Source organism: Vulpes vulpes, chromosome 12 (assembly GCF_048418805.1).
Source record: "Vulpes vulpes isolate BD-2025 chromosome 12, VulVul3, whole genome shotgun sequence".
NCBI lineage: Eukaryota > Metazoa > Chordata > Mammalia > Carnivora > Canidae > Vulpes > Vulpes vulpes.
The window spans coordinates 110839597-110851128 of NC_132791.1; the positions used below are offsets into that span (position 1 = coordinate 110839597).

The 11532-nt window shown below is 39.5% G+C and overlaps 1 protein-coding gene across 11 annotated transcripts in view; it reads left to right on the plus strand.

Annotated features, from left to right (window-relative positions):
* MSANTD2 (Myb/SANT DNA binding domain containing 2) overlaps positions 1-9612 on the plus strand; it is a 32440-nt gene extending 22828 nt beyond the window's left edge. For 4 of the 11 annotated variants that reach the window (XM_072729469.1, XM_025998985.2, XM_025998988.2 and 1 more), the window contains 3 exons: positions 1849-1948; positions 3512-3572; positions 8069-9612. In XM_072729469.1, coding sequence (XP_072585570.1) covers positions 1849-1948; positions 3512-3541 — 130 coding nt within the window. In that variant the 3' untranslated portion in view covers positions 3542-3572; positions 8069-9612. Of the gene's footprint in view, positions 1-1692; positions 1949-3511; positions 3573-8068 lie in introns of those variants that run through there. The other 7 variants (XM_025998984.2, XM_025998986.2, XR_011995784.1 and 4 more) reach the window with 6 other exon arrangements.
* Positions 9613-11532: the final 1920 nt, after the last annotated feature.

Consider the following 11532-nt stretch of genomic DNA (forward strand, 5'->3'; position numbering starts at 1 on the left):
TAGAAAGTTTTGTGTTATGTAGTTGTAACTATGTTTTACAAAGGCAAAGAGGGAACACTTTTTTTAAGAGTGCATTAATCAGAAATCTCAGTTCTTTAAGGCATCATTTGAGGCACCAGAAGAGCTCTCTAGAAAGGGAGAAAGGCAGGTGCCTTTCTGCAGGGGGTAGACTGTCTGGTTTTCAGGTGGGGTAACTAATCACGGCTGTGTTTATGTCTGAGGAAGATCATCCTATGTGTCATGCTTTTATTATTCCTTTTGCCCATCTGGATTTCTGTTCTCAGGGGACCGATCTGCAAAGTATTTGACAGTGTCTTCTTGTCGTTTGTCAACTGTGATTTGTAGATATGGAACTTTCATGGAGGCTCTGTAAAGATTATTAAGAGTTGGTTTAGTTTGGTGAGAATATGTGATATATTGGCTTATGGAAAGTGGAAAGTAATCTCACGTTTAGGAGAAACTTACAGTCTGGCTAATGCATATAAATTAAGTCTGAGGTGAGCTGGTTTTGCACAGTTGAGTTAGAAAATATTTGGGAGCCATCAAGGAGAAAAGGTCTTGTCTCTCAAGAAAACTCTGAGTGAAATCCAGTGAAGTAGAAGGGAGATTAGAAGGAGCAAGAGGAGCAGAGATGGTATAGACACTGGGTAGCACTAACTAAATTTGGATGCCAGGACTAAGTCCATGATTTATCCTTTAAAAAATCATGTAAGACAGAATTAAGATCTACCATTAATTAACAAAACTGGGCAAATGATCAGAAGTACTCATTAGAAGACCAAGATGAAAATGGAAGGGTTGTGCAAGATAATAAAATCATCCAGGTTTTCTCTGTGGACTCAAGTAGTGATTTTTATTTGTTGTGTGGCACAAGGCAGAGGAAGAAATGAAATGATACCCCTCCACCTCACTCCCCCCGCCAACAAAAAAGGAGATTATTGGCCTCCTTTGTTGGTTTGTTTAGCTGGCAGTTTGAGTTGATAGAATGGATGAGTATTGGCTGATCTTTCACTGTAGAAAGTAGTGTGTTGTTTCTTGATGGTTGATGTTTGAGACTAGGGATCTATAGCATAATTGACTTGACTTCCTTCAAATTTTAGCAACTTCCCTAAAGACAGAGTAAGTTAGTAAGGACTACAGACTTTGTAAATAATATGTTTTACTAGCTGATTCATTGAGGCATTGTTTTTTACTCTGTTTTCCTTCTTAAGTGTAAGGAAGGTTATATTCTTTGCTTTGGGAAATTCTTCTTTCTGTCCTCCCTTCCCTCACTTTTTCCAAATTCTGGGCACAATAGCAGCTCTTTCTCTTCTGTGGCAGGTGTGCATCCTATTGGCTGGCTGGTATTTCTTGTTTTCTTTTTTTTTTTTTTTTCTTATTCTTTTTAAAGGGGGGGGTGGGGGTATAAAAATATATGTGTATGGGGTACATGCAATAATGTTGTAATGTTTCTTGTTGTTAAATGGATAATTAATTGCAAAATAATTGTTTGAATTATAACCTGTTTGAGTAAATGCTAAATTAGTTTTTTTTTTTCTAATATAATAATAATGAATTTGAAATCTAGCATTCCTGTAACAATGTGTCTTTGTTTGTCTGTCTGTGTCTGTCTCATAGTAATTAATATCTGTGGTCCGTACCTGGAAGAGGAAGTACAGCTTTAAAGGAATAACAAAAGACTTTGTGTCTTAGACCCTTCGCAGGTGTTACAGTCGGGTGAAAGAACATGGTGTTGGGAAAAGAAAGAGCAGTTACACATTTGAACAGTTGGAACAGGTGTTTGGTCAGGGAGGATGGGATGCTCAGCCCTGCCAGCCTGTACTTATTAACAGTAGTGGCTTGTACCAGGAGCTGGAGTCAGATGGCAGCACTATGGAGGAGTATCCACAGGAGGACTGGGGAAACCACAGTCAGGATCTCCATGGTTATCCAACAGATCAGGAATTGGGTAAGAAAGCCAATATATATGATACTTAATGTGTGCGTGTGTGTGTGTGTGTATGTGTGTACACCTTTATATATGCACCTGTACTTAGTATCTGTCATTTCTTCTGGTACCGTTCCCATTGTCAGCATCAGGCACACAGCCAGCCTTACTTGGGGGGCAATTTGGTCATCGTTGGTTTAGCCCTAAATTGCCAACAGGTGCTTGGTGTTGGTCATTTGGATTTGGGTACCAGCAAAAGTCCTAAAGACACAGAATTCCTAATCAGTGGCAGGTGGAATCCTAAGCAGTTTAAAATATCCTGCATATCCTTGGTTCTAAGACAGCTGCCAAGAATGTTAACTCTTGGTTCAACTGCTCATGAGTATCTTTTCCTTCCTTTATTCCAAATACTTTTCTCTTTATGATTTGGAAAAGGTCCCCAGCCAGACTTGAGTCTGAACAAAACAAAACAAAACAAAACAAAAAAAGGAAGAGAAGCCTCATTTTATCTTGAAAAGAGCTGCTTTTGAATTTTGTCAGTGATCATACTCCTTCATAATTCATGAAGGATCGCATCCAAGCAGTAGCTGGAATTATTTAGACTTAGCATTAAAGATGGAAAACAAAACTCCTGGCCGTCAAGTCCAAACTGGGGTGGCCTAATATTTGTTGTTTCTTTTTGCAACAAACGCTCCAGTTTGGATTTTCATACTTTGGAAGTCCAAATCCAGTTTCTGCTGCAGCCACTGTGCTTTGATAGCAAGTTATGTGATGAGTGTTCACTTCTAAGTAAATGTTCCGACTCCTCAGTGAGTTGCTCAGGCAACCTCCAAGGAAGTATAAGTAGGATTGGCACTCTAAATGTGCTTTCCTAGCTTAAGATAAAAATCCATAGGCACCATTTCATAGAATTTCTGATGATAAAGAAATGCTAATTGAAAAGAAAAAGGATTAAATGCTAATATCTCCTACAAATGCTATTAAAAAAAATCTCTCAATATTGGAAGGGAGAGAAGAAAGGCTATAAAACTGTAAGAGTAACGCAATGTAAAGATTGGAAGAATAAAAAGGGCTGATGCCAAGTGATTGCTGCCTTTTAATTTCTAAGGTAATAAGGTCTAAGTTGCTTTGGCATCCCATTACTGGGAGTTTTGCCCTAAAGAGTTAAGTCACCCAAACCTTAGGGAAAAAAGAATGTCCAGAGTATATTGATCATGATACTGGGGGAAAAATTGCTCTGTAAAACCTACACAGAAAATCTAAATAGAAGAGAATCGTTTTTCATTCTCGTTCCTTTAAAAATCATGTTTGCAGTGAAATTAAGCTTTAAGCTCCTAGCTAGCAATCCACGGGTGACCTTGAAGAATTTTATACTTGTAGAGCTGGTTTCTGATCTTGCATATAAATGTATGCATCTCATTATAAAAGAGTTATATTTATAAATCTGGCATTGGACAGAGTTTGACACTACAATTACAGCCTTGCATTGGAAAGTATGGGATGAACAGTCAACACAGTTACTTCTCTGCCTAAATGTATGCTACTTAGAAAAATATAATCTGTTTCAAAAACCTTGCTTTTCAGATGAAATACCTGTCACAAAGAGAACATTAAAAATAAAACAAGAGTCTTCTGAAGAAGCACAGTAAGTAGATGCTTCTTTCTACAAAGTGTATTTACCTAAATTTAATGACTGTTGGGAAGACCTAGAAAGTCACTGCTGTCATTAGGCATGTATGGAAAGTAACTGTAGGCACGTATGGAAAGTAACTGCCGTACCACTGAGGGAGCAAGTGTACTCACTTCTTCTCGTCCTCTTAGCTTACATTTGCCAGTATTTAATCTAAAATGTTGAGGATTTTGTATACAACATAAAGAAATAAATGTATTACACAAAAATAAATTTGTTGATGGTGCTTCCCTGTATGCGGATGTAGATATGTAGGTGTTTAATTATAGCACAAAAATGGCCCTGAGTTTAGCTGGGGTTGGGTGAGGTGACAGGAGGACCAGAGGAGCACTTACATTTCCTTATGATATTACACTTTGGGGATCAAAAAGCAAGTTTGTAGGTAGCCTTTTTATACATTTGGAAAAGAAAGCAGTTGCCAGAAGAAAGATGAAGTCTGGGGCCAGGCTCCTTCCACTGGCTAGCTACTTCACCTGATCCCCCTCCCTCAGCAGTATCTCTTCTGTAAGGATAGCACAGGTGTCTGGGTTTCAGTGATACTGTGTTTGTGGTTCTTTTCAATAACTTTAAGGAAATTATTCCTTAACTTTAAGGAAGTCCCTGATTAAATGTATGAAACAAATATATTGAAAGATAAATTTATGGGAAAAGTACAGGAACACCATTTTTTTTTCCCCACCTGGTCACCTGGAAGCATTGATAGCACCCCCCCTTTTTTTTCTTTCTGTATTTCATTCCACATATGTGATCTTGATGTTTGAGGGATATGGTGGAAAAAAAGGAGAACAGGCAAGGTGGTATGATAAGCAACAAGCAATATGAAAAGGAAACTGTGGTTTTCACTGAGCAAAACACCACCACCACCACCACCTGCTTTGAGAATGCTACTGTCTTCAGAGTATCTGTGGGACCAGAGTACCAGCTGCTCCCTTATCTGGGGAGAGGGTGAAAGTTTAGGGATCCAGGATTATTCCTTAAAATTATAACCACTCCCTACCCCTCAAAAAAGTTTATGACTCAAGTCAGTAGGTTTTACTGAGGCCATCTCTTGTTAGGAAATGGGTCTGTTTTCAAATTGTGACATCAGAATGTCCCAAAGGAAGGGAAACTTTGATGAATATTTTTAAAGATGCATTATTACTAGTCCCTACCTTCAAACCCCTAGTCCCCCAAAAGGCCATTGTCTCTCCTTCACTAAAACATCCCACTCGTCCTTTCACCACCACTTCGTTTCACTACAGGGGAGGCCCAGTTGATGTGAACTCAGACCTCACAGAATTAGTGTCACCCTCAAACCATCTGCACTTTTCCCGTGGTTGGAACTTTAGAAATCAGGAACTAAAATATAAAATAGACAGTTCTCTAGAGCCATTTAAATAACTGGGTCTCATTTTCACTGTGCTCCATAGTTTTGAAAATGTGATGAGTCTTAGGCCCAGGGATCTTCAGGTTGGCATCAGAGCAGCAGGGCAAGACACTGACAGGTTCCATAGAAATAGACAGCTTTGCTCCCCAGGTTCTAGCTCACATGGTGAGAGATTTTAGTGGTTCTTATTAGGCCATTTATTTTCCAGTGCAAGTTTCTTCAGAACTGTTCCTTATTGATTATTTAGGGCTAGGAGAGTGCTGAGTAAGATAATTCCATCTGGGCATTGGATTTTTTTTTTTCCCCTCTAAGTATAGGTGGGATTAGCCTGAGCTAGTGGACATAGCCTGTAGTTAAAATATACCATCCTTCATCCATAAAGAAGAGTCACCTAATCTCATTTAGCGAATGTTTATTTGTCAGGTGCCTACTTTATGTCAGGCATTGTGATATATCAGTGAGCAGAACAGATGAAAATCTCTGCCGTCCATCTCAACTCCTTAGCCTAGTCCTTGTGATCAGTGTAGCATTTCAAAAGAGGATGAGGAAGCAGGGTGGCTACGAAAGAGAGCTTTTCTTTAAAGCATTCATGCAGAAGCACGGTCCTATATCTTCACCTCATGAACACCAAGCTAAACATTAGCAATCACTGAGTGCCTTTGTGTACTCTGAGAAGAAAAACAGTTCTCCAGAAATGCAGTGATTTCATCTTGATGGCCACTCCAAAGCTTGAGAACTTTCATAACAAACTAAAGAGTGGAAGAGGAGTCTAGGGCAGTCTTTGGCTCCAAGCAGCAGCAGATAACAAAATCTTAGCCTCTTGTCATCTTGCAAAGAAAGCCAAAGAGTGTTAAGAGGACAGATTGAAAATGACTATGTGGAAGCTTCCCCCAGTTTGTTCCCCAAACTCTCCCCCTAGAGGATACAAGGATTTATGTTGTTTTCTTTTTTTTAAGATTTTATTTATTTATTGGAGAGAAGGGGAGAGAGTGCAAGAGAGAGAACACAAGCAGGGGGAGGAGGAGAGGGAGGGGAAGGAGAGGGGCTGAGGCAGAGGGAGAAGTAGACTCCCCACTGAGCAGGAAACCCAATGCGGGGCTCAATCCCAGGACCCTGAGATCATGACCTGAGCCAAAGGCAGATGCTTAACCAACTGAGCCACCCAGGCACCCCCAAGATGCAAGGATTTAATATGAAACTTTCAAGCATCTATCTGCTTCCAAGAACCTGTTAGCAACCATATACCTCCTCATCTCTTGCCTGCATTTGATTGTACATAAGGGTGATCGTTGAATATTTTTGTAACTCAAACCTGTAACGTTATAAACCGTAAGAGACTGTTGCTAGGTTAATATTTAACAGACTTCAATCTTTCAATATCAAAGTTTTGCCATACCTGAGAAACAAACTTGTAATTACATATCCCCTCATATATAGCACATGAGTTATCATGAAGTATCAGAATTATATGAGTTGGGATCCCTGGATGGCGCAGCGGTTTGGCGCCTGCCTTTGGCCCAGGGCGCGATCCTGGAGACCTGGGACCGAGTCCCACGTCGGGCTCCCTGCATGGAGCCTGCTTCTCTCTCTGCCTATGTCTCTGCCTCTCTATCTCTCTCTCTCTGTGTGACTATCATAAATAAATAAAAATTAAAAAAAAAAAAAACATAAAAAAAAAGAATTATATGAGTTAAGCAGCATGTGAAACAAGAACTTCCCAGCATGTTTTGCCTGTTACTATCCAAATCAAAATTATTTCTATACTTTTGTTCCCCTTTAGAAAATATTTTCTAGGGGCTCCTGGGTGGCTCAGTGGTTGAGCATCTTCCTTTGGCTCAGGTCATGATCCCGGGGTCCTGGGATCGAGTCCCATATCAGGCTCCTGCGGGGAAAAGAGCCTGTTTCTCCCTCTGCCTATGTCTCTGCCTCTGTGTGTGTGTGTCTCACGAATAAGTAAATAAAATCTTAAGAACAATTTTTTTTTCCTAGAGTAGTCTCCATTCATTCATTTTTCCCTTTTAAATCCTAAGCTTGATGTAGACCTTTTCCATCTGAATTCTCAGATCTTGATTCTGTGCTTAACTGACCATTCTTCTAAATTTGGGAGTAGTAATGAATTTCAGACAAATAGAAGAAAATACCATTTTGTTTCTGCATCAGGTCATTAGTCATAATCTGTTGTACATTTCCTACAGGAAGCATGAATGGGTCAAAATAACTGAACTCTTAAGAATTTCCAGATTAGAAATTAAGTTATTCATTACTTTAAGTAATAGTGGATAGCTTTTTTAATACAACATCCTTCATCTGCTTTTGGTACTTCGGTCTGAAGGCCATCCTATGCATTGTAATAGCCACTTTATAAGTCAGTCAGAGAAAGATAGATACCATACGATTTCACTGTATACAACTTGAGAAGCAAAAAAAAACAAAAAAAAAAAAAACAAAAAAAAAAAAAAACAAAAACAAGCAAAGGGAGAAGAGAGAGAGAGACCAAGGAAGAAACAGACTCTAACTATAGAGAACACACTGATGACTCCCAGAGGGGAGTGGGGATGGGGGGGAGGAAATGAGGGATGGAGATTAAGCAGGGCTCTTGTTGTGAGGAGCGCTGGCTGTTGTATGGAAGTGTTGAATCACCATATTGTACACCGGACACTAATATAACACTGTATATTAACTATACTGGAATTAATAAATTAAAAAAATTTTAAATTCTCAATCCTTGGGTTTCTGAAATCTTAGGGTCTTACATATCAATAGTTACTAAGTTTAATACAGCCAGACTATAGAAGTAATGGTAAGCAGCTTATCAATAATTCCTAGAAACTTCCTAGGAAAGAGTATTTCTCAGATTTTAATGCTGTGTTTATCTAGACCTGCACTGTCCAATAGGGTAGCCACTATTTAACCGTAATTTCCAGTTATGACTAAAAATCTCCTGTGTCACTCACACTGGTCACATTTTAAGTGCTAATGGCTACTATATCGGATGGCACAGATCTAGAACATTTGCATCAATGCAGAAAGTTCTGTTGGACCGTGCTGATCCCTGAGGAATTTGACTTTGTATTTCTCTTTCTAGGAAGAGAGACATCATGCAAAACATTGTACAGATTTTGGAATCAGTACAATTGAAATGGGAACTATTTCAGAGCTGGACAGACTTTTCAAGGCTTCATCTTTCTAATAAACTGGCCATTTTTGGAATTGGTTATAACACCCGTTGGAAAGAGGACATCCGTTATCATTATGCTGAGATCAGCTCCCAGGTGCCCCTTGGCAAGCGACTCCGGGAGTACTTCAACTCCGAGAAGCCCGAGGGACGAATCATTATGACCCGCGTGCAGAAAATGAACTGGAAAAATGTTTACTACAAATTCTTAGAGATCACCATTAGTGAGGCTAGATGCCTGGAGCTGCACATGGAAATTGACTGGATACCCATTGCCCATTCCAAACCAACTGGTGGGAACGTGGTTCAATATTTATTACCAGGAGGCATTCCCAAAAGTCCAGGCCTTTATGCCATTGGCTACGAAGAATGTATTGAGAGGCCCCCTTCACCGCACTTGGAGCGACGTCCTCTGGACCCAGGAAAGGAGGGCCGGGTTGACTTGGAGACCCTCTCAGCGCAAGCCTCATTACAGGTGGAAATCGAACCCACCCGAATAATCTATTGCTACCTCGGGATTGCTGAGGTCAGGACTCTCCAGCAATGCTTATTTTTACATTTCCAGGCAAATGCCAAAACCTTCAGCAAAGATTGGGTTGGTATTAATGGGTTTTTATCTCAGAACTGTATCGTGGATCCCGGAATTTCCCCCAAATCCATCTATATCAAATTTGTAGAAGTAGAGAGGGATTTTCTTTCCGCTGGCTCTTTAGTCGAGTGCCTGGAAAAAGCCATTGGGTACCCCTTAAAATTTAACAACTGAATGTCATCCTTCATAAGGATTTGGGCTCTTACCTCCCTCTTCTCTACTCACTTGGCATTACTCAGACTGCCTCTCATCCAGATGCTGCCATCAGACTCTTCACGGGAACTCTTACCACCATTGGGCCAGTACAACTTCTACAGAATCATACTAGACTTCGGGAAAAAAAAAAAAAAAACAGACCTCACCTGAAAATGCTCATTTTGAGCAAGCAAGATATACAGCGAACTTGCATGGTGGGTCAGCTGTTTTCTTTTTTAAAAACAAAAAACAATTTTTAAATGGATTTTAGAGCCCTGATATAAACAAATGTAGGTACATTCCATATTGGACAAAACTTATACTTTGAGTTTCATATGAAATTGAAAAATTGTATTTTTTTCACAATGTTTCATTTTTACACATCTCTATGTCTCTATATAAGTATTATTTACAACCCTGAATAAATAAGCAATAGATAATGGCAAGTTAAATCTTGAGTCACAGTAAATAAGACTGTTTTTCAATATCACCCTTAGCTACGATTGTATATAATTTAGAGTCTCATTTTTTTCACCACCCAAGTGTTTTGCTATTCCCAATCAGTGTTGCCTGCAAAGACCTTTGTTTCTGTGATGTACCAACTTTACAGTTGTGTTGCCATTTAAACTTTTTAAGAAAAAAATATTAAAGTAATTCTTGACCTCTTGGAGTACTAGTTGAACTTTTTGTAGCAGGGTATAGTCTCACTGGCACTGGGGACTGTGCTCTGACTTTTCTGCTGAGAATGTACAGAACAAAGGGAATAGGATATCTTCACTTACTCTCTGTACCCCACTGACCAATATCATTATTTCTTGTCAGAGTACCAAAGTCACTGGACATTTCATTTTTTCTTTTTCTTTCTTTTCTTTCTTTCTTTCTTTCTTTCTTTCTCTCTTTTCTCCCTTTCTCTCTTTCTCTCTTTCTTTCTTTCTTTCTTTCTTTCTTTCTTCTTTCTTTCTTTCTTTCTTCTTTCTTTTTAAATGACTGGGATGTTCCTTCTGACCCTAAGTACGTGAATTAGTAAGAGATTTTCATTCCTCATCTTTATACTCAGTAGTCAAGGGCAGCTCTCTCAAATGAGAGTACAAGTGGAGAAGTGTGGTCATCATGCTGTTTATAAAAAAAAAAAGAGAAGATCCAATAGAAACATTCAAAAACTTTTTTGAATGATGCACAGAAAAGGAAGTTGTAAGGTATCAGTCCGTTAGGAAAGTAGCTATCTCATTTAGACCTTTTGGGGATTTCTTTGCATCACCTAGTGCTCCACTTAGTGGTTAGTGCTCATGGCTAACAACGAGCTTACTAGAAGAGCAGTCAAGGGTCACTTTGGTCTCACGGCCGGGACTTGTTAGATTGGTGATTTATCTTTAATGACTGCCCCAACATCTCTCAGGTTCTCTACTTTAGATGGACTGCAAATCCAGGTAAGAGCTATAATTTTCCCTATTTTTTATACTATTGAAGATAAAATTGCATATTGATAAAAAAAAAAAATGTTCTCCTTCCTACAACCTGAATGACTCAAATCAGTGATTTTTCTCATCCTGATACCTCTTAGTTGATGCTTATTTTTCGAATGGCTGGAGTGCTTTTAGTCAATGGGATGACTTTTATTAATGTCATTTTAGTCTAAGTTTAAGCAGTTGGCTGTTTTCTGATATGAGCTGCTAAAAATGGATGCTAGTTGAAGTGCCAGGCTGGCTCCATTGGTAGAGCACGTGACTCTTAATCTTGGGGTTGTGAGTTCAAGCCCCACGTTGGTTGTAGAGCTTACTTAACAAAACAAATTTTAAAAATGGATACTAGTTCAGGGGGAGTATAAATATTCTTGGAATTTGAGTGTAGCATCTCTTCTCCCTGGGCACAGTCTGTAGGGATGGGCCTTAGGGAATTTTCATGACTTTGCTTTTCTTTAGAACTTGGAATTACAGACTTAAAGGCTGAGGCTCTACTGACCATCTTTTAGCAGTAATTTCTTAATATTCAGTGCTAAGTGCTGCAGGAAAAAGCATTACCAAACTTTTTTATCCCCCAAACTTTGCCACCAACCAACCCCAAAACCAACATGCTTTGTGCATTTTTCTTTCTATCCCACTCCCTGTTGCTGTTACTTAGCTGGGGTGGTCATTTGGGGAACATTTAGTGTGGATGTTTTAAATCTACCTAATTTTACCTGTTTTAATCTACCTGAGAATGAGGCATTACTACTAGAGCACTGTGGGCAGCACAGAGAAGGTGGCCAAGGCTGGATCCAGGAACCAGTATGTTTTCACCATTTGGCTTGGAATGGGTGAGCAGTAGGGGCAAGGGGATGAAACAACACTGGGAAATGAAGCTTGGGAAGAAAGGAGATTGCTGATAACTGAATACCCAGTTTCTTTGGCCAGAACAGTCTAGAAGAGAGGGTAACAGGGTATCATATAACTATATGAGCATTGCTAAAGACAAAAAGTGGACCCTTAATGAAACCATATATCTGAGTCGGGGCGGGGGGGGGTGTGTGGAGACACCATGTTCAAACTAAGAATTAGCACATTTTGAGAGATGAGGTGAAGTATGATTGGAAGAAACGCTAGTGGCCTGCATG